At 41.6% G+C, this 24,010-nt stretch overlaps 1 protein-coding gene across 1 annotated transcript; it reads left to right on the forward strand.

The window, feature by feature from the left end:
• Positions 1 to 588: 588 nt before the first annotated feature.
• On the forward strand, positions 589 to 13,805 carry Svip (small VCP interacting protein). The gene is made up of 3 exons (XM_080275054.1): positions 589 to 673; positions 7,850 to 8,014; positions 13,382 to 13,805. The coding sequence occupies exons 1-3, from the start codon at positions 593 to 595 to the stop codon at positions 13,394 to 13,396; spliced, it is 261 nt and encodes an 86-aa protein (XP_080131180.1). The 5' UTR covers positions 589 to 592; the 3' UTR covers positions 13,397 to 13,805.
• Positions 13,806 to 24,010: the final 10,205 nt, after the last annotated feature.

Here is a 24,010-nt window from a genome sequence, read left to right on the forward strand (position 1 = left end):
TGACCGTCACCGATTAACTCCTTTCCCTACCCGTGAAGTCATTAATTACCCCTGGGGCCGTTAAAAACCCCAGGGGTCATTTGCGACGGAAGTGTCCAAAGGTTTAGGAAGCGGTGAGATATGAGCCGAAATCTTCAGAATATGAATTCCAGTTGTGACTTCCGAAGTTCCGCTAAACATTATCCGCGAAAGCAGAATGAGACTAGAATCACTGTCATTAGTTGTTCAAATTTGTCGCTAAAAGGAAGTTAATATTACGAGTTCAAGCATATAAGCGCTAAATTGGCCATTTGGTGCGGAAGTTGTCTTGAATGACAACGCAGTAGACATCAATTTTTCGTAGTTGTAACCTGTAGTAACGTGAAGAATACAGTGCATTTAAAAACATTCTTCCACAAGGCACATTACTTGTCCTCCCAGGCAGTTGGTGAACGAAGTCTTGTCCATTGTGGCAGACTAAGAAGGAAATACTTTTGTCCCACGCGGCATTGTAGTAAGCTATCAGATAACGAGCTGACAAGTCACAACAATCCTGTAGTTAAAGGCTTTGCCTGTTTGAGCATATCTTGTCTTAGAGATTATTTTATTTAGGATGGGGATATTTTTGTCTTGCTGTGGTGGTGGCGGGGAGGTGTCAGAGTACAGTAATGTACGTGAAGACCCGAACGATCCAGTAAGTATGCTGCCTGTTGGTAAATCACCTGTTTTAGGTATTTTGAAAGAATGTACATTTTTTTACACTAGTTCAAAGTCAAAGAGCTTCTGTAAACACGAATTGGAAAAGTTATGATGTACCGTATAAAGTTTCATAATTGTGTAATCCATTTATGACGCATTCTGCAAAAATAACTAGGATAATATTATACAAAGGACACTACTTGTCAAGTTTTTGTAGGTAACGAGAAGAGGTCCTCTTTTAATGAAAAGGTAATCATAAGGATTATAAGCAGTGTTCGTAAGTACTGTATGTGGATACAACAATGTACTGACTAACAGTGGCCTTCTGTAGGGGTTAACCCTTAGCTGGCAGCGGAATTATGTATAGAGTGTGCAGAATCTACTGAAAAATTGCGGGGAGACTATATATAGATGTTTCCCCCCAAATTGACCCCTGTGACATAGCGATGTGGAGGCGATTTGTTTGTGGCCATCCCTTACGGGATTAAGGCGTCTGGCAATAGATAGATAGAATGAAACTCCTAGTAAGGACTATATGTAGTTGGCAATGTGTAAGTGCCTTAGAGCCTCAGATATCCCTAACTGGCAAGATACGGTCACAGGTGGCTTCTATAAGGTTGCACACTCAGTGACTCAAACTCATTCAGTCTGTTCCCAGCTCTTAGAGGGGACACAACACTTCTTTGTTTCTCCTGAAGACCTCAGTCTCTAGTTTTCTTTTGATATTTGGGTATTGTAGACATAATCATATCCCACACAAGGAGGAACATTAGTAAAATTTATTTTGGATCAGGATTTGGATCAGGATTTCTTAGATGATGTTAATAGTGATTCTACATCAGATAGTGATGGTGATGACACTGATAATGGTGATGAATCACAGCTTGAGATTGCAGAGGAGCCAGATGATAACCTGTCAAGTGCAGAAGTTGATGGCAATGATGAATGCTCCAGTTGGGTGGTTGAACCATCTTCCAGTTAATAGAGAACGATTGCAATTTACTGGAGACACAGGAGTCAAAGTAGTTTTGCAAGATCCTCAGGACCCACTGGAGATTTTTGTCTTTTGTAGACAGGGATATGATTGAACATATAGTGAAACAAACTAATATGCTGCCAAGGTTTGTGATTAAAAGAGGTGGAAGGGGAAAATTATGAGAAGGAATAGAGATCCGATGTGGAAGAAAACTAATGTTGGGGAGATGTATGCCTTTTTAAGTTTGGTCGTTTTACAGGGCATAGTAAAGAAGCTTACAATCTACTCATAGCACTTCACCAACCAGATGCTTGCAACACCTTTTTTTGCTGTTAATGAAATATAGCAACTGTTCCACATTATTGGAGAGTCTATATATACAGTAGATTACCAGTATGTTAAAACCTTACAGGCGATAGAGTCTATATATAGGTTGTTAAAACCTTGCATAATGCGGTGTAACTATATCTGTGGTCGAGGGCATCTTTATTAACCTGCCCCATTTTGGCAGATTTTTAACCAACGACCTCCCCCCAGTCCTGGCAGATTATCGATTTTTTTTTTTTTTTTTTCTAAAACCTCCGCTTTTTATGAGAAACATCGAAAATTCATGGAGAAATCGCTCACCTGAGCTTTTAAATGCTGGTACCATCACCTGTCTGTGTTTTCTATGGTGCCTGGCTCCAGAGAAAATGTGTTCAATGGGAGGGGTAACCATTCCAAACCACTCATAATAGATATTTATTTATTTATTTATTTATTTATTTGGTACTAGTTTATATCAGTATGTAGTACAAGAGTATATTGGTTTTCACACAGTATTATAGGTGATATAAGCATTGTTTCACTCACCAAACGCATCAACACACCGCACCTCTTTTGGCAACATTACCTGATCATTATTTCTGACTGTTTCTTCCTCTAATGCTACGTAAATTTTGTCCTCCACATTGTCATTGATAGGCAGATCACTCTGGCCTTAGAATTTTGTACTGTGGCATGACATGTCTTTACTGGACAGGTCACTGGTAACAGGTGAGTTGCCGAGACAATGGCATGTGGGGGGGGGAGGTCACACAGGATAAGGCATTGTCCCTGCCTGGCATCGGGTAGGGGAAGGTGTCCCGTGTGTACGTACCAAAAATCATTCTTGAAATTTGAAAAATGTGCAAATGACAGACCGTGCAATTGCGGCGCATTTAAATACGTCAGCGGGAGTCACAGTGACAAAACTTTCGGGCATATATATATATATATATATATATATATATGTCAACGGGAGTTGGCGGATTGAGATGATTTGTGTGTGTGTGTGTGTGTGTGTGTGTGTGTGTGTGTGTGTGTGTGTGCTTCACAGAACTGCTGCTGCCAGCATAGGGTTAATAGGTTGACCGGGCCCCCAGATCTTGATGTCCTCAAGTACTGGTTGTTCTGATTAGGTCTGAATAAGGTGAAACTGCAGGAGAGTTCCCATGCATAGAATTCACAATTGTAATTTTGGACAAACTGCAGGAGAGCTCCCGATAACAGATGATGAAAATTTTGACGTTATTTCATACCGGTAATTGTAAATTACGGTAATTTTCCCACTCAGATTCTTCAGGAATATCAGTGATATTACTAAAGACTGTGTAAGTCATTAATTACGATCAAATTCTTCAGAAATAACATGTTACTCAAGAGCATGAAGTTAGTCTTGTTGACATTGGTGGTGGTATCCACTGTCAGCATTGGGACCATTCATGCCCGAAGCTTTTTCATTCCGGTAAGATATCCCTAAATCATTCTGGTTGTTTAGGTTAGGTTAAATTAAGTTAGGTTTGGTTGAATTAGTTAAAGTTGTTAGGTTGAATTATGTGTTATTATGTTAGGTTAGTAAAGACGAACAATTAGTGACTTTGGAGCCATATACTGTATCCCAAAAGTCTGACATGGCGGGTTAATGCTCGCCATGGTTTGCATGTAAAACTGGTGGTTTTATAGTTGGTATCTTCAAAATTATTAATTTCCACAACTTTCTAAAGCTATCGCAGTGATATGGTAATTACGTTATACAGTAGTACCTCGATATATGATACCCGTAGATGTGATACCCCGGCATAGCAATGTGCGTAGAAATTGCACCATAACCCGCCTAACGATGGCCAAACCCTGGTTTAACATTGGGTTTTTATTTTTCTTACCGATTTTGATGATATTTAAGACTAAAATTGTGTTTTGGTTGATTTATAAACTGTTTTTAGACTTTGATTAATGTGTTTTAGCCGTAGATGGGGTGAACATTGTCATTTTGGGGTACAGTTTACTAAGCTTGATTTTTTCCAGACTTATATTTGACGATATTCAGATTTGATTTGTTGGTTTTAGTGAGTTATTTACGGGTGTTAGGCTTGGGTTAGCTTCCTTGACAGTTGTTAGGCCATTTAGATTGCTTTAAACCCGTCTTTGGGCACATCTGGGTGGGTTTTGGACTTGGGTTGGGGGGAAACCCAAGGCTGATAAATGGTCCGCATTGAAATACACGTTAAAAGTACCCCGATATATGATACCCCGCGTAACGATGGGGTTTTACCTAACCAGTTGCACCATTAACCCGCCACGTGCCAGTGCCATATTAAAACTGTCTAACAAAAATCTGCGGTCAGCACCAGTGCAGTTTTAAAACAGTTTAAAATTAATACATTCACTGTGACCACATTTTTCAAGATTCGCAGGTAAAAATTGGCAGGCATGTATGTTAACTAGTCCTCTATCATGCCTCAGGCAGTCAAGGCCATACACCCACTCACTCCCCCCTCTCACACTCACTCTGCCTTACTGTACTTGTGTGCCTCACCCAGTGCAGTACATAGTGAAGGCATGTTGTAAATATTTTCACGTAAGTGAGGGGACTATACATAGTGAAATCAGGTTGTAAATATTTTCTTGTAAGTGTAAGAACTGTACATAGTGATGTCAAGCTGTAAACACTTTCTTGTAAGTGCAAGGACTGTTCATAGTGAAGTCAGGTTACTCCTATCTTCAAGTAAGTGTAAGGCATTGCATTCACTTTGAGACAGACACGCAAATTGTGACAGATGTTGAAGTAATAAGTAATCAGAAAAGTGTACTGAACATTGCAATACCTTCCCAACTTAAATACCTGAGTCTACCTTACATAGAAAACGGCTTTCATCTACGTGGCGAGCGTGAGAGAACGGGAATACAATACCTGTATACGAGTATTCAGGATTCGATAAAACCCATTTATGAGCTTTGGTGAGTATTTCAATGGTGAAAATCATTGTTTTCACATCAAAATCTATCATTTTAGCCAATAAAAAAAAGGTCAAAAAATGGCCGTCACAGGGGTGACCAATAGGGCTTAAAATAGCTGGCATGTGGTGGGTTAAACTGCGGTATGCCTGTAATTTATTGAGAAAAAAATCCATCCATCCATCATCCAATCCTGTGTTGCCCCATGAGAAGTGTAGGAGCCCAGGGCTAGGCAGTTGGTCCTGACATTGAGGATGAGAGTTACCAGCCTCACTCATCCCTGAGTGGCATTATGTGAGCAATAAATCCCAGCCACCCCTTAGATATACTATTGTAAATTTTATGCAGGCAAGCACCTGCACTTTCACTGTAGTTTTCTTTTCAATAAATTGTGATGTAATTATCTTTTGAAAGTTTTATAAGTTGCAGAAACGTGTAAATTCAAATGTACAGTAATCCCTCGATTATCTGATGTAATGCAGCCAAAGGCATGTCTGGGAAGTGCATCCATGGATTTTTCTCCTAGCCCCCCATCATACGTTCTCTAACTTTGAGAGCCATTGTAAAAGACCACTAGCCTACAGTACATCAAACAACACTTGTTCTTGGTGTTTAACACTGCTCTATTTGGTCAAGCAGACCTGTAAACCACAGACAAGCAGTTACAATGGTCAAGCAGACCCATCAACCACAGACAAGCAGTCACAACTGCAGGGCCATACCTGGCAGTGAGATGAAAAAAACATGAATAAATCAGCGACACATGAAAAAAACTGGGTACACAAAACATAATGGTAAAATGGAATAAAATCATGGTAAAATAGAATAAAATCATGATCAGTACAGTAAGCTAGAATAAAATTAAAGTCAACACTCATGATTTGACCATCCTACATCAGTCTTGCCCATGATCTGCTTCTCCTATCAGTACTACCCTCTTCCTTTTCCCTGGTGGAGTGGCCATCATCACACACCCTAGGAAGAGGCATGCAAAGAATAGCAAGGCCTGAAGCAGGTAGGGAACAACCACAAAAGCCACCATGTGTGCCACCATAACAACTATCCAAGAGGAGCTGTTCAGTACTGTACACGGTCTCACACAGGAACTGGGAATGACTGAGGGGATCTGTAGCGGATGCTGGGTGAACTACCTAACCAGACAGCGCAGCACCACCGGGCTATTCCCCCTCAGCCAGGCAGAAATGTTTGCGCAGCCGTAATTTCCTCCCAGACGCAAGCATTTTGTCCATATAAAAATGTACGAACAGTGGTTTTGAACAGTCAGGTCACAGTGTCTGGGTAATGGCTTTTTCACATAATGGACGTCTGGGAAGGAATTAATGTACAGTATCAGCGTATGGTGTTCCCCAGGGAAGATAATACTGAATTTGCCATATTAACCATACACATGGTGAGCAGAAGTGACATAAATTGTTACAAGTTTTTGTGAATATACAGAGGTGCAGAGGAAGTTGAGACATAACTTGTTGATGATACAGTACCATATAAATACAGCCAATAGTTTACTGTGATGATTTGGTATTGATTGCACAGAATGACTGGAAGGCGGAGGAAAGCTTTAGGAAGTTGAGAGATGGTATGGGACACACGGGTGTGAGAGTAAATGCAGATAAAACAAAGGTGATGGTATCTAGAGCTGGTGATGGCACAGTCATAGAGGTGGGAGAATGTCCATGTGCGATTTGCCACATGGGCGTGGGAAGTAATTCCATCTTGGTCAGTGTTTGCAATAAATGGGTGCTCTGTGGCTAGAGTGAGGAGCAGTTAGAAAAAGTTTTGGAAGCTGTTGCCTCTTCTGACACTAAGAGGGCTCTTCCTCTGTGCTAAGGGATCTTTGTATGCAGCATGTGTTAGGAGTGTAAAGCTGTATAGTAGTGAGACCTGGGCAGTAAAGAAGGAGGATATTCGCAGGCTCAGACATACAGAAATGACTGTGGTTAGGTGGATGTGCAGTGCGTCCTTAAGTGCCAGACCTGGGGGGGCTAGGTTTACGATGGAAGAGTTTAGAGGTAGGATGGGGCTGGAGTGTATTGGTGTTGTGATGAGGAGGGGTAGATTGAGGTGGTTTGGGCATGTGGAGAGGATGAGGGATGACAGTTGGGTGCAGAAAGTAAAAAGTGGTAACATTAGGAGCGGAGTTGTGAGAGGTAGACCAAAAAAGGCCTGGGATGAGGTCATTGAGCTTAACCTCAGGGATAAGGAGGGAATAGGAGGCTGTTAGTGATAGAGCAGCATGGAGAGCCACCATTAGTTGGCCAAGGCCAATGCATGCAAGCATGTTGGAGCCTTTAAAAATGAAAACGAAAACTAGCAGAGGTGGAAAGCACTGTAGATGGCCAGAAGAAAAAGAGAAATACAGTCAAGCTTGGTGAAGTGGAAAACAAGTAAAAAATGTGGTAAATGTGAGGCTGTTGTCAATGCCAAGGATAAAGCTGTAAAGTATGAAGTGTGTGAAACATGGTAAATTGTGAAGTGTGTGAAACATGGTCATCTTTTAAATTTGCAAAGCCATCAGAAACCAGACACTGCATCATCATTTTTGGCAGAAACCAGCTCTTACATGCGATAAAGATGTTTTTTAGCTGAAAAATATACTATAACACCAGGAGTGCAGATTTTCATCTCATAGTGATAACAAAAACTATAGCCAAGGGATCACAGCACTGGTACTGCTGTGTTAGGTAACCTTCAACAGTGGCAGTTTGCTACTACTGTAGCCTCCTTAAATAGAAGTCCCAACATTGACAACGAAAACAGTGTCAACTTATCCCAACTTATGCTGAATAAATTCATCTGGTAATAGTAAGAATTAGGCACAAAAAGACATCATCATAGTATAGTGGTTATTTTTTTTCCCCTAAATATCTATACAATATTGTGAGCCTGTACTAAAAATGTAATACCTCCTTTTGTCATCAGGAAGCACGGCGCCGGCAGATGGCTGCAGCAGCAGAGGCACGGTTGAAGGCACAGGAAGGGAGGGGCTTGAAGGACCCAATGGCACTGAGGGAGCGGCAGAGGAAGGCAGAGGAGCTTGAGCGCAAGCAGGAGGCAGCAGACAAGCTTGGCGAGAGTGGGCTTCGGGTAAGATTAAGGACTAGCATACTTCCTAGTGACGAGGCAGGTGAAAGGTGAGGGAAGGGGCAGGGTGAGGGTGGGGTCAGAGGAATGGGAAGGGAAATCTAGGGTAATGACTAGTATGGGGTCAAGGTTAGGGTGAGACTGGGGTAATGGTAAGGCTTGGGAAGGATTTAGGGTTAGGACAAGGCTAGGGTAAGGGTAAGGTCTAGGGAGAGGGTCAGGGTTGGAATTAGGAAGGATTGGAGTAAGAGTATTTGTTGTTTTGTAAGTGGCTGGGGATTTCATGACACACTTTCTTGGTGATTTATTCCACACTTTGCACCTCATTATCCTCTTGTATATAACATGGAATGTGAGAGGAGTGAATGATGAAGTGAAAGAGAGAGAGATTGTCCAGGTGCTTGAGGATGCAAAAGTGGATATATGTGGATTGACTGAAACTAAATGGAAAGGTGAAAGGATGAGAGAATGGGAATACGGTGTAGGTATATGTGCGGGAGTCAGTGAGAAAGAGAGGGCAAGAGAGGGAGTATGTCTGATGATAAGCAAGAAGTGGAAGGAGAATATAAGAGAGTATGGAACAGTGGGTGCAAGGATTGTATGGGTGAGGATGAAAGTAGGTATACAAGCATGGGCGATTGTATGTGTGTATGCTCCAACAGAGGATCGAGTGGCAAGAGTGAAAGATGAGTTTTGGGCGAGAGTAGAAGCATGTATGGACAAGTTTGAGAGGAGCGAGAGAGTGCTGTTGATTGGAGACATGAATGGCAAAGTCGGGAATGTACGAGTGGATGGAGTGGTTGGTCAGTGGGGTGTGCCAGCAGAAGTAGATGGGAATGGTAGTGCTTTGGTGGACATCTGTGCTGGTAAGGGGTTGGCAACAGCCAGCACCTACTTTAGATCATAAGATGATCCACCGGTATACATGGAGAGTAATGAGGAGGATGGATGGTGAACTTGTTGAACGAAAGGCAATGATAGACTACGTGTGTGTGGATGAGCGAATGAGAAGACAAGTGTTGGATGCAAGGGTGTGGAGAGGGTGGGGGAATGGAGTCTCGGACCATCACTTAGTGATGGCCAAGGTAGAGCTGCAAAGAAAGTGGTTGAGGAGGCGAAGGGGAAGACAGGAGGAAACAGCTCCTGTGAGAAGAGTGGAGAAATTGCAAGATAGTGAGAAGAGGACAGAGTATAAGAGCATAGTGGAAGAAAGATTGGGAAGGTATGAGCTAGAGCAGATGGAAGGGGTGGAAGACGTATGTAAGATATTCACGGAAGAGATAAGCGCAGCGTGTGAGGTGGTTTGTGGGTGAGGAGGAGATGCAAGGGTGTGCAAGGGGACAGCATGGTGGAATGATGAGGTGAAGCAGAGCTGTGGAACAAAAGAATAAGGCATATGGTGAATGGTTGGCGAGTAGAGGTAGGGAGAAGATGAGAGAGAGAAGAGAGAGGTATATGTGAGCAGGAGAAGGGAGGTTAAGAGACTGGTGAAGGAGAGTAAGAAGAAAGTGGATGAAGAGTTTGGGAGGAATCTGAGTGTGAAATGGAGGGAGAGTAAGAAATTGTTTTGGAAGGAGGTAAAGAAAGTAAGGATGTGTGAAAGGGGAAATAGTAGGGAAGTGAAAGATAGGAATAATAGATTGTTGGTAGAGAAGAGAGAGAAATTGAGGAGATGGAAGGAGCACTTTGAGGATTTGTTGAATGTAGAGAGTGAGAGCAGTGTGAGTATAAGTGGTTGGGGAATGGCTGGGAGAAGAAGAGATGAGAGGAGGGAGGAAGAGATCAGTAGGTCGGAAGTAGTGGAAGCGATGAAGAAGATTAAGCTGGGAAAGGCCCCAGGAATTGATGGAGTATGTGGTGAAATGCTTAGGTATGGGGGTGAGATTGTTGTGGAGTGGATATGGAAGTTGTGTAGATTGGCTTGGGAAGAGGGAAGGGTTCCAGAGGACTGAAATCAGGTATAATTGTTCCTCTGTACAAAGGAAAGGGGAGAGAAGTATGTGGTAACCATAGGGGTATTTGCCTTCTTAGTGTGACTGGTAAAATATATGGTAGAATACTCATTGATAGGGTTAGGCATATGACAGAGGAGCTAGTTGGAGAAGAACAAGGGGGATTTAGGAAGGGAAAAGGGTGTGTAGATCAGATATTTGTTCTAAGATGTTTAGTGGAGAAGTATCTAGAGAAGGGAAGGAAAGTGTACGCTGCCTTCATGGACTTGGAGAAAGCGTATGACAGAATAGATAGGAAAGGTATGTGGAAGGTATTAAGAATATATGGAGTGGAGGGGAAATTGTTGAGTGCTGTGAAGAGTATGTACGAGGGAGCTAGGGCTACGGTGCGAGTGGATGGTGAGCTGAGTGAGTTCTTTGATCTCAATGTGGGACTGAAACAGGGGGTGTGTAATGTCTCCATGGCTGTTTAATATATATATGGATGGGGTTGTAAAGGAGGTACAAGGTAGGGCAGTGGATGTGGGGTGGCCCCTAATGAATGAGGGTGAGATTTGGAAGCTTCCGGTGTTGCTGCTTGCTGATGATACAGTATTGTTGAGTGAAGATGAATGGGAGTTGCAAGGTTTGGTGAATGAATTTGGGACAGTGTGTAGGAGGAGGAAGCTGAAAGTTAATGTAAACAAAAGTAAAGTTATGGTGTTTGAGAGGAATGAAGTCACAGAGTGTGCAGTGAGGTTGGATGGTGAGGATATGGAGAATGTGAGTGCATTCAAGTACTTGGGTAGTGTGATGAGTAAGGATGGAACTTTGGGGATGAAGTGCGTGAAAGGGTACAGCAGGGAAGGAAGGTTGTAGGCATGCTGAAAGCAGTGATGAGAAATAGGGAAGTGAGTATGGAAGTTAAGAAGTCTCTGCATGATGGTATTGTGATCCCTACCCTGACGTATGGAAGCGAGCGTGGACCTTGCAAGAGGGGAACAAGTCAAGAGTGAGAGCAGTGGAAATGAGTTACTTGAGAGGAGCATGTGGAGTGACATGGAGGGACAGGTTGACGAATGAAGAAGTGAAGGAACGTTGTGGGGTAGATGTGGATGTGGTTGAAAAGATTAGGAGAAATACACTGAGGTGGTTTGGACATGTGGAGAGGATGGAGAGTGAAAGACTGACTAAGAGGGTGTATGTGGGTGAGGTGGAGGGAGGGAGAGGGAGGGGTAGACCGAGGATGAGGTGGAGGGATGGAGTTGAGAGGTATATGAGGGAAGGGGAGTCACATGGTGGGTGACAGAGTGACTTGGAGGCGTTTTGTCTGCGGCCACCCTTTGCGGGATTAGGGCGTCGGGCTATAGATAGATAGATAGATAGATATAATTGATGCAAACTTTGTCAGTACTCAAACAAATTAAATAACATACAGTACCAGAGAATTTTAAGATGTGATAGCTATGCAAAATAAATTGCTAAGAAAGAGGTGCTACAAGGCATTTTATGTCACCTAAAATATGGACCTAAGGCTGAGAGAGGGATCAAGGAAAGGGTTGCGGAGAGGCTTAAAGAATAATAGGAGGGGAGCAGGGTGAAGGAAGTTGCAGAGAAAGACAAATATACTCAAGCACAGGCAGAGGGCGGCAGGCAGGATTGTGAAGGTGGGCATAGGGTGTAGGCAAGGGTACAGAGAAAGGGCAAGGTGGTGAAAGACAAAGGCACTCAAATGCAGGCAGAGGGCAGTGGACAGGCTTGCAAGGGTGGGTGAAGGGTTTGAGCAGGGGGGACAGAAAAAGAGCTAGATGGTGGTTGATATGAGCTGGGAGGACAGAAAATGAAGCTTAGGATGTAGAAAAGGCTAGAGGTAAATAAATAAATAAATAAAGGGAGGATAGTGTTTGAGGGCAGAGGGACATAAGAAGGATAGGGGTTATAGAGTAAAGGCTACTGAATGGTTGAATGAAGAATAGTTGAATTGCATCAGTACCACAGTACAGTAAACCCTCGATGTAATGAACTAATTGGTATCAGACTCTTGACCATGCTGTTTGGTAATTTCCCGGGCGTTGTGGCTTTTATTGAACAAATATCGTTAAATATAGAGTGTCATTCAGCCATACACTTACACAGTAATCAACAGCTAAGTCTAAATGGCTCTTTTTCTCAATAAATGCTCTATTTACTAGCCTGTGTGTTTATTCTTACCTTTCAGGAAGTAATTGCACTGCAAATAAAGACTTTTACCAAACAAAATTTGTTAAATAAACATAAAGTTCAACCAGCTCAAGGTGGTCATTAAAACTGAAATTCATCAAGAGGGTACGGTATATCGAAGGTTTTTATTGTACAATATTTGTGGAGAGAAAAAATAAATAAATATATAAATTGTATAAATCATTGTACAGTATGGGAAAGGAGAGGGAAGTTTTGACAAAATTGAGAGAGACCAAAAGCTTGTAATATTCATCAACTAATGTGTTTATAAATGTGTTCCTTTGTTGAAATCACTGTTGTACTGTACTAGATAATTTCAAGGTTTTTCTTCAGTGAACACTACAGTTATGTAGCTTATCAGATATCATTTTTCAGTGTAAAATAATATATGTTAGCTCACTGATGCTGTGTACTCTTTGTTAAATTGTATGAATCTGGTTATTTTGCTGTGTAAGTCATGGGGCTGTATTATTAAACCTGAGATTGGGAAGAGGAAGGCAAACCCTCAAATTTTTTATAACATTATTGAAACTGAAAAATAAAAGCAGTATTGGGGCACCCATCATACTTGATGTAGTGCTGCCTACTTCGTCCATCATGTCTGTCGTTCTTTTTCTTTGTCTGTCCTCTCTCCTCATTTCCTCCATCCTCTCTGTCACTATTTATTACCTCTTCTTCCACTTTGGGTGGCTCTACACTGAGTGACAAGCCAAATGGTTTCCTGTAATTCAGGAACCATGTACTACTGGGTGGTAACCATATAGTCAAATAATGGGGTGACATGGAGCCTACTATGGTGTCCCTGTTAACATTGTGGAGATGCAAAGGCAGTATCCACCCAGGAACCAAACCTCCACTCTAATCCCCTTGCCTTGCTGTGGCGAGGTGCAGTCAGTCACATGGGAACATCAGTTCACTCCACATGATGACCTTGTAGGGACAGTTGCTTGCCTGTGGTTGACAGGTTTGCTCAGTCTGACAGACTGGGGTAGCACAACAACAGCATCAGGAACAACAACCTCAATGCTGAATGTACTGTATTATGTACAGTGGAATGCACTCTAACTATTTCTTATGTTCACAGGTGTTTTAAGAATGACAGTCATAATGTATGGGCATGCATATATCTTCACATACCTGTACAGTACAGTACTCAGTTTTTATTGTGGCCATTATTTTTATTATAACATTCATAACAAAAGTTCTTTGTTTCACACAGTGGCAAGTGAACTAACAAATGTGTGTGGAGTGGCTGCTGCTGTTGTTTTCACCGAAGCCAAACCACTGGCACTCAAGAGGTTCACTACAGTATAGCGATAATGCTTGGACCTAATGGCACTTTCACAGCCCAAAACTGTCTGACACTGAGTGATTGGAAACACCAAACAGTATGTGGTTCTATATAGAATATAAATATGGTAAGTCCTTGTTGTAAGTCACCTATTTGTAACTGTTAAATCCACAGTAATTTATGGGAAAATGACCTATGCTGATTTGCCAGTTTACTGTACCCATAGTATGGAAAAACTTAACATTTTGGAACATACCACCAACATCTAAAACAGACATTGAATTATAACTAGTACTGAATTTGGAAGTTTTTAACAATAACTTATACTTGACAAACAGTAGTGCACTAGTACTGGGCAAGTGATTGATCAAGAATTAATGGTTCAGGTATTAAATATACACTGTATAATTCTGATGAATGATGATGGAATATGGACTGTTTTTAAGATGTACATTTCAGATTATTAAAAATATTGCATATGCTGTACTTTTATATATATTTTTATTAAATGCACTTTATATATATTTTATTAACCCTTTTTCTCAGAGCACGTATCCCCAGAACCGCAATTAGGATCTGATTTTTTGAATTCTCGGATTGTAATTTTTTTCTTACAGATTTCAAGAGCTTAAATTGACACACCTGAAAATGTATATCTCACGCTCATATGTCCAGTGGTTATTGTACTAGCGATCGTCAAAAAAAAAAAAAAAAAAAAAAAAAAAAAAAAGGTCTACCCTCTAATCTGCCAGAGAATTGCTAATAACCATACAAACATAACTGTATACAATATGTTATATATGCCTAGGAATAAAACAAGGTGAAGTAATGGTCATGAAAGGAAAAGTAAAGTTTATAGTGGTGTGTAGCAAGGGAAAACCCTATGTGCCTGGAAACAAAGGGAAAGGATGAAGGTGGAGGGAGTGTGGTGGTGGATGGTGGGAGGAAGGGAATGGAGGGAGTGTGGTTGTGGATGGTGGGAGGAAGGGAGGTGTTGGGATGAGGAGGAGTGGAGGAAGGGAGGAAGTATGCTTGCTATGCACACCAGCTACAGTATCCAGGGGATATATATAGGCATGAGTGAGGCTGGTCACTCTTATCTTAAATGTCGGGACCAACTGCCTAGCCCCGGGCTTCTACGCTCCTCATGGGGCAATGTAGGATTGGATGATAGATAGATATAATATATGGGGGTATGGGTGGTTGGGAGATCATAATGAGGAGAAGGCCCAGTGGGGCAGAGGTAGGCAGAGGGATGGCGGGGGTAAGGTCATTTCCCCCTCCTATGGAGGCCGAATCCAGCTATACCCCACCAGATACTGTAGTTCCCATTGGCTTGGTCCCACATACGTCATAAAAGAGGCGGTGCTACCTACCGCCAGTTTTTGGTAGGCTCTGTACCATCGACAGACGTAGGACTGTATGCTACATTTTCTGAGACTGTCGTTCGGTGGACAAAGGTCTTTAGGGGTTAAGCAGTGGAGGGAGAGCTGTAACAGCTCTGTACAGTACTGTAATAAGCACTATATTGTTGCTGTAATATTTTAAGTCTGCATTTTGTAGAAATGTTCATGGTACCGATACATATATATATATTTAAGCTTTCTTGCAGGTATATGTATTTACCCCGTATGATTGTGCTGCAGCTGTTGAAAGTAAGACAGAAGAGTTTCTTTGTTGAAAAGTTTAGTGATTTAAGTACATTGTTTCACATCTTATTTATTAAAGCCCATGCTGTGTTTAACCCCGAAACGCCGCAGGTTTTCCAACATCACCCACTCCTCACCACTGGTGATTTCGGTGATTTTGACAAAAATATCCTTACTTCAAACCCTAATATCTGCCAAACCAAAATAGCTAGAGAAGAAATTAAAAATACGTAAGACCCACTAACTCTTCCTCTTTCAAATGAAAGAATCCCCAGGTCTCCAGGTGGTCCCGTCGATGAGTAAGGTTAAGTTAAAGATGACTGGTTTTCCGTGTTTTGGTGGGCTGTTTCTGAGCGCGCGTCACTGCCAATAACCTTGGACTTGCTGGCTAGCACTGGCAGCACTAGCTGGAGTGGTGATTGTAACACTGCCTGGCCTTCCTTCGAGAAACCCGGAATTTTCCACTCAATCTTTGACTTTTCCTTACTCACATTTGAAAGGATGAGTCATCACTGTTCATGTGGCTCCCCATGGGGTTTTCTTCCCGTTGCATAGTGCCACTATGCCCTGTAGGTGTGTGGGAACAGAATATCTCTGATTTTCTGTACTCACTTGTTGCATCAATTATAATAATTTCCCTCTACACTTGACATCATGATTACCGGTAATTGCACTTTGAGAAATATATGCTCTGGCTGTTTCATGCTGTGTGGTTGAGTATGAGGTACTGTAATTACTTGTACTAAAACTGTGACTAATTTGTACTAATCAGGGGCATCATAAAATTATTACTAATATTATACACAACTTACATTTCTTGTACTTTGCATCACAGAGATGCTTATTCTCACATATTCACCATTATTTTCTTAGTCACAAGGAAAAAACTATAGTTACAGCCAATCAGGTCATTTTCTTTCTTGCCTGCACACTCCTGGTTTTCTTTCATGTAGCGGGTAGGGTTACTCAAGGTATTTCCAATCATTGTTTCACAAATAACCATAAACAGTAACACTTATTGCATTGCACTTGTAAAACTTATAATAAACACTTACCATATATCACAACACTTACTAGATATAACTTGTAATATCTTACATTTCACTTATGTTAAAAAAAAAAAAAAAGTGTGCATACCTGTTAACTGTTTACAATTTTCCACACACCTGCTTAGTCACTGAGTCCTTTCCCCGGCAGTAAGGGCAGAACTTTCACGGGGATCAATGATACAATCAGCCCCGTGCATGGGGGAACGGAATCGGACGAGGAGGATGGGGAAGACATCACTCTACACTTTACCAGTGCCATGTACAGGCTGAGCCATGCATTAAGCGGGTACCTTGGATACCCATCTACCCTATGGTTGTCATAGAATATGCTTGCAGTTTCAAAGGGTGGCGAGAAGATGCTTTCAGCTATACACGTCAACCGGTGTTGCTCAGTGCCCAAAATCGTGACGGCTATACATGTCAACCGGCTTGTAGGGGTTAAGCCTTCAGTCTAATGATGTATTTTTTAAGCCTATTCTTGCCATTACCAGAAGAATCTATTTAACGTAGGGCAGACATTTATAAGTGAAAAGGTTAATGAAGGCTGTGTCTTGCTCCACCAGTTTGAAGAGCCTCTCTGCAACTGAATATACTTGTTTGGAGTAACAAGAACGTGTAAAGTACAGTACAAAATATGTCATGATTGAAGGAGCTAAGCTGATGCCATTGTTTGCACATAGTAAGATGAGATTTTCAGGCAAGAAGGGAACAGGTTTATACACTAAGTCCTTGGTTTAGCTCTGTTTATCCATCTGTCCATATTTGTATATATATTTACATTTTCTGTACACCAGGAACCCATTTACTGTGCTGGGTGGTAACCATATAACCAAATTATGGCACCTGGTGGTTTAGTGGGTAATTAAGGTGCTTCAGTCAGATTGAGCCTGTGCAGGTTTCCATATCCAAGGGGTGGTTGGGGTTTATTGCTCACGTATTGCCACTTAGGGATGAGTGAGGCTGGTCACTCTCATCTTAAATGTCAGGACCAACTTGCCTAGCCCCAGGCTTCTACATTCCTTGTGGGGCAACACAGGGTTAGATGATGATGAAGACGATGTTTATTTAGAGGATGTCTTTATTTTGTGCTCTTCCTCAGTCCAGATGTTTAGTCAGCTTACAGTATCCTTTCATAGTGAAATGGTTAATGAAAGCTGTATCTAGCTGCTTTATTGTGAAAAGTCATTTGTAAGCTTCATTAACCCTTTTGCGTGCAGGTAAGTTAACAAGTTTTGTGGGACATGATGCACCGGCTTTTCTCCCCCCCCCCGCCTGCCGTGCGCTCCAAAAATTTGTATTCTCGGCTTATTTTCACCACCCAAACATTTATTTTGCCACAAAACTCACATATTCCTATTCATTGATGTTTGTTCTACACGATAAGCAAAAAAACACACACAAAAACACATTATATGTACGTTAGGGCCGCTTGAATAAACATTCAAGAGCATAGATCTTACTTCCCAACATCTTAAGTCGAATGTTTACTAATCAATCTATACTTGTTATACCATCTTTGGAAAGAGAATTTTATTAGCTTTCAAATGCCAGAGGTCCCAGTTGATACAAGGTATGATGTTCGAGTAGTAAGGGAAAAAGTGAAACCCATTTCCGACAGACAACAGATTTTTTTTTCGTGGAGCTCTAGCAAAAAACTTTTCTTGCCACTGTTATGCTTTTATTTTATCATCATATGCAGAATTTAATTGGATTTCATTTGAGCCCACAATGGTGACCCTAGGCCTCATAGTTTTCGAGAAAGATGCAAAAAACTGCAGTGTACCCACGCTGTGTAGTGACTGTAGGGCAGTTTCCTGCCTTCCTTTGAGCTGCTGCACATATTTCACAATTCTTTGTACTTTAGATATGCACACTATATTGACATGATTCACTGTTACTATTATTATAGCTGAATACTCACATTTGGTGTAGGGTAGAGGCAGTGTAGATGATTAGAAACAGTAGCACAATCTTCGTTGGGCCAGTGGCTGATGATGACCAGGATTGCTTCACAAACACCAAATTTCCAATTGCAAACACCAAATCTAATCACAACAGTGCCCAGACACTATACACAAGCACTACTGGTATAGTGAACTATGTTGCACGACCGGGACGGGAGTAGGAGTGGAAATTTATAGGGACAGAACTGCGCAGTACCTTCCCCACTTGCAGCTCATTTGGTACTGAATAACCTGTCCGCTCTCTTGGTGGTATCAGGACCCACAGTTGCCAACTCATTACTTTTGACGAAGAGCAGGGAAGCTATGACGCCTCCAAAAGTGACGCCGATCGGCCGAAAATTTTCCCCTGACAAAAGTTGTATGCTGTAATGATGCCAAAAGCGTCAACGAGTATAGTCGCAGCCACACCCATATGACGACAAATGCGTCATCGTGTATGGAGGGATTAAAAAAAAGTTCTATCAGTATGAAAAAATAAAATACAAAAGACATCATAGTATTGAAGGAGTTAAGCTTGCAGTAAACTGGATATATAGTAATCCCTCTGTTATCTGGACGACCATTACCCAGACACTGTAATCTGTCTGTTCGAAACCATTATTTGTACAGTTTTCCATAATTTCCAGACAAAATGCTTGCATCTGGGTGGAAATTATGATCATGCGAAAATTTTCACCCAGATGGGCAGGAATAGCCTGGTGGTGCTGCTCTGTCTGGCTGGGTAGTTTACTCAGCATCTGCTAGAGACCCGCTCGCCCGGTCTTAGTTCCCGTGCGGCAGTTGTGTAGTAAACAGCTCCTCCCAGACAGTTGTTATGGCAGCTTACGTGGTGGTTTTTGTGGTTGTTCCCAACCTGAATCAACCCATGCTGTTCCTTGCATGTCTTACTAGGGTGTGTGATGATGGCCCCTCCTCCAGGGAAAAGGAAGAGGGTAATGCTGACCCTTTAGAAGAGGGAGATCCTTGGTAAGATTGATACAGGATGATCGAATCGTGCGTTCTGATGTTGATTTTATTCCAGCTTGCTGTACTGTACCCTGATTTTATTCTATTTTACCATGATTTTATTCTATTTTTCCATTATATTTTGTGTGCCCACTGCATTTTTCTTGTCTAGCCAGTTTTTCATGTATTTGCATGCCACTGCAGGGTATCGCCCTGGACTGGTAATTGCTTGTCTATGGTTGATGGGTCTGCATGACAGTGGTAATTGTTTGGCTGTGGTTTATAGGACTGCTTGACCAGATAGTGTTAAACAACAGGAACAAGTGTTGTACGATGTACTGTACTGTAGTGGCCTTTTACACTGGCTTTCAAAGTTGGGTTATGTATAAAGGGGGGCCAGGGGAGAAGTCCATCATCCAGGCAGAGCCATCACTCGGACATGCCTTTGGCTCTGTTATGTCGGATAATCGAGGGACTGCTGTATTGCCTTAGTAAATTAGGTAACTTATTGCCATGGTATGATAAATTAAGTGACTTTGCCTATGAAAGTTCTTTTTCTACTTACAGTATAAGGCTAATTTACCTGTTTCACCCTGTTTACAGTTTCACTTATATGGAAAAAGCTGTGATATTTTGAAACACATCCCTGATTTATAACAAGAACTGCCACCATGCTCTTAACTGTTTCACTCTGATGACACCGTTCTAATTTCAGAGGCCTTTATTCATTGTAGCAGAGACTTTTCAGATTGTAGAAATTAGATATAGCTCATGATAATTCCACCAGATCTTGAATAAAATCATTTAGTGTTAACAAGAATATATAAAAAATAAATTAGGACCAATGCACGCACACTTACCCATTATCTATGCTTTCAGAGAGACCATCCATCCATCCATCATCCAATCCTACGTTGCCCCATGAGGAGCGTAGAAGCCTGGGACTAGGCAGTTGGTCCTGATGTTTAAGATGAGAGTGAAACACAATGAATAATGAGTGAATTGGTGAATGGTTTATTGCACTGTCAGTGAATAAAGACTGAATGGATGAATTGCTTATTTTACTGATGGTGACTAATGAGTGCATGGGTGAATGGTTCATTTTAGTGGTAGTAACCAGTGAGTGCATGGATGAATGGTTCATTTTACTGATAGTGACTAATGAGTGCATGGTTGAATGGTTTATTTTGCTATTCCCTACGTGACAATAAGTGGGTTGCAGAGGGTTAGTGCCCGTCCCCGGAAAACAACTGACTAAAAATATGAACAAGAAGCTTCGGACCAGGACTGAACAAAAGGTGACGACTAAGGACCAAACAATGTACATGGTACAGATAGCTACTTGGAATGTAACGGTGCAAATGTTGAGGTGAAAGAAAGAGAGATTGTCCTGGTGCTTGAGGGTGCAAGAGTGGATGTATGTGGATTAACTGAAACTAAATGGAGATGTGAGAATGTAAGAGAATGGAAGTATGGATGGGGTATATGTGTGGGAGTAGCTGAGAATGAGAGGGCAAGAGAAGGAGTGTGTATTGTTGTGAGTAACAAATGGAAGAAAAATATAAGAGAGTATGGATTGGTTGGCTCAAGGATTGTGTAGGTAAGATTGAGAGTTGGACAACAAATGTGGGCGATTGTGTGCGTGTATACGCCAATGCAAGATGGTGCAAGGAGAGTGAGAAGAGTTCTGGACAAATGTGGAAGTGTGCATGGAAAAGTTTAAAAGGAATAAGAGAGTGTTTTTGATTGGAGATGAAAGGAAAAGTAAGGAATGTGAAGGTGGATGGAGTAGTTGGTGACTGGGGTGTGCCTGCAGAGATGGATGAGAATGGTGGTGCTTTAGTGGACATTTGTGCTGGGAGGGGGTTGGTGATAGCCAATACCCTCTTCAGGCACAAAGTGATCCATAGGTATACGTGGTGTGTGATAAGAAGGGTGGGTGGTGACCTGAATGAACGGAAGGCAATGGTTGATTATGTGTGTGTGTGGATGAAAGGATGAGAACATGTGTAATGGATGTAAAAGCATATAGAGGCTGGAGGAGTGGACTTTCTGACCACCACTTGATGGTGGTTAGTAAGAGAGAGAAAAAGAGTGGATGAGGAATTTGGAAGGAATTTGAGTGTAATGTGGAGGGAATGTAAGAAAATGTTCTGGAATGAGGTAAAGATAGTTAGACAAGGTACCAAAGACGTTAGTTGGGGAGTGAAAGATAAAAATGGTGGATTACTAGTAGAGAGGGGAGAAAAAGTGAGAAGATGGAGAAACACTTTAAGAATTGTTGAACATAGAGAATGAAAGTAATTTGAGTGTAAGTGGCTGGGGAATGGCTGGGAGATGGAGGGATGTAAGAAGAGAGGAAGGAATCAGTAGGATGGAAGTTGTGGAACCAATGAAGCAAGTGGAGGTGAGATTATAGTAGAATGGATGTGGAAGATGTGCAGATTGGCCTGGGAGGAAGGTAGAGTTCCGGAGGATTGGAAGTCAGGTATAATTATTTCCCTGTATGAAGGAAAAGGAGAAAAAGAAGTATGTGGTAATCACAGGGGCATTTGTCTTCCTAGTGTAGTAGGAAAAGTATATGGTAGGGTACTTATTGACGGAGTTAGGGAAATAACAGAGGAATTAGTTGGAGAAGAACAAGGAGGTTTTAGGAAGGGAAGAGGTTGTGTAAATCAGATATTCATTCTTAGATCTTTAGTGGGAAAGCTTCTAGAGAAGGGAAAGAAGTTGTATTCGGCCTTCATGGATTGGGAGAAAGCATATGACAGGATGGATAGATGAGGATTGTGGAAAGTATTAAGAATATATGGAGTAGATGGGAAGTTGTTGAATGCTGTAAAGAGTATGTATGAGGGTGCTAAGGCTGCAGTGCGTGTGGATAGTGAACTGAGTGAATTTTTCTGTTTAAAGGTCGGATTGAAACAAGGATGTCATGTCTCCATGGTTGTTCAATCTGTATATCTGTATATGGATGGGGCTATAAAAGAGATACAAGGTAGGGCAGTGGATGTTGGAGTGGCCCTAATGAGAGAGGGCAGTGTTTGGAAACTCCATGTACTGTTGTTTGCAGATGATACTGTGTTGTTAAGTGAAGACGAAGGGGAGCTGCAAGGCTTGGTGGATGAGCTTGGGAGTGTGTGTAAGAAACGGAATTTAAAGGTGAATGTAGGGAAGAGTAAAGTTATGGTCTTCAAGAAAAGTAAAGTCAGTGAATGTACCGTGATGTTGAATGAGGAGGAAATGGAAAATGTGAATGCGTTTAAGTACTTGGGTAGTGTGATGAGTAAGGATGGAAGTTTAGAGGGTGAAGTGCTTGAACGAGTACAGCAATTAAGAAAGGTTGCTGGTTCCTTGAAAGCAGTGATAAGAAATAGGGAAGTGAGCATGGAAGTGAAAAAGTTACTACATGACAGTATTGTGATACCAACTCTAATGTATGGAAGTGAAGCTTGGACCTTGTTGGAGGGACAGAAGTCAAGAGTGAGAGCAGTGGAAATGAGTTATTTGTGAGGAGCATGTGGAGTCATATGGAGAGACAGACTGACAAATGAGGAAGTGAAGGAGCGTTGTGGTGTGGATATGGATGTGCTAGGAAGCGTTAGCAGAAACACATTGAGGTGGTTTGGTCATATGGAGAGGATGGAGAGTGAGAGACTGATAAGGAGAGTGTATGTGAGTGAGGTGGAGGGGGGGAGAGGGAGGGGAGGCAAAGGATGAGATGGAGGGATGGAGTAGAGAGGGGTGTGAGCTGGGAGCAGGTCAGTGAAATGGCATTGGACAGGGCAACATGGAGGTAATTTGTTTGTGGCCACCCCGTACGGGATTAAGGCATATGGCAGTAGATAGATAGTTTGTTGGTGCTTCCCTATTGCAGTTCTGAATCTGAGAAATTACATTAAATTAATGATGACTATGATGGTAATGGCAAGAGACACAGTAGCTATTGTAGATTAAGTTAAATTTGGTAATTCAGGTGAAGTCCAGTTATAATTACACATAGTTGCATTGTTGTCTAGTGAGTTAGAGCACACACTGTTTGAATGGTCACACATTTGATTCCATCCAAGGGCCATTGGTTGAAGTCAGGAAGGCCATCTGGTTGCAGAGTGCTACATGCTTCAAGTAAAGTCCTTTAAGTAGTGGCAATGTATCAGCTTTACCAAGAGGGGGTTGCATAGCGTAAAATCTCTATCTGCATCAGTACTGTGCTTCCTTATCTTGAACTTTTGTCATTTTTCTGTCTGCAGTACTGTGTAGTGCAATATAATAAATGATATTATTTTTGTCATTTTTACACACGCCTAATTATGCATTCATTGTTTTAGAATGTACATATTTTAAGGATAGGGGGTATGCTTTCATTTCATCAATATACACACGTCCACTCTGGTACCTGTGGTTAAAGAATATTGGTTCAGTGGTGTGTGTGTGTGTGTGTGTGTGTGTGTGTGTGTGTGTGTGTGTGTGTGTGTGTGTGTGTGTGCCTTCACACAAGCGTGTGTGGATGCATGCTTGCGTTTGTGTGTTTTACTTGTTTACCATGAGAGGTCTTAAGGTGAATAAAAGCATATGGTAGTAGCAAGAAGAAAAGATGGACATCATACTGTAGATGTTAATGGATGCTGTTCCTAACCCTCATACTGCGATGTTGCTGTTTCTAGAAAAACAAAAAAAAATGGAAGTGCCCATAGTATATGAAAGACATTGTAGTTAAGGGGTAATTTAGGATATCCATGGAACTTATATTGGTTTGAAAATATGGTATAAAGTTTTTACAGTAAGTTTTTGGTGCAAGTCATTATTTATATCTCTATTATTATTTAACCCTTTGTAAACAAGAACAATGCACAGTAAAGATTGAGTGCTGCCTGTAAACTTGATTTGCCAGTTTCCTTGTATTTACAGTACCTCATGTGTGGAAAAAGTTAGTATTTTTGATTGCATTTC

This window comes from Coenobita brevimanus, chromosome 60 (genome assembly GCF_032717465.1).
Source record: "Coenobita brevimanus isolate Jiangsu-jjx chromosome 60, ASM3271746v2, whole genome shotgun sequence".
In the NCBI taxonomy this organism is placed as follows: Eukaryota; Metazoa; Arthropoda; class Malacostraca; order Decapoda; family Coenobitidae; genus Coenobita; species Coenobita brevimanus.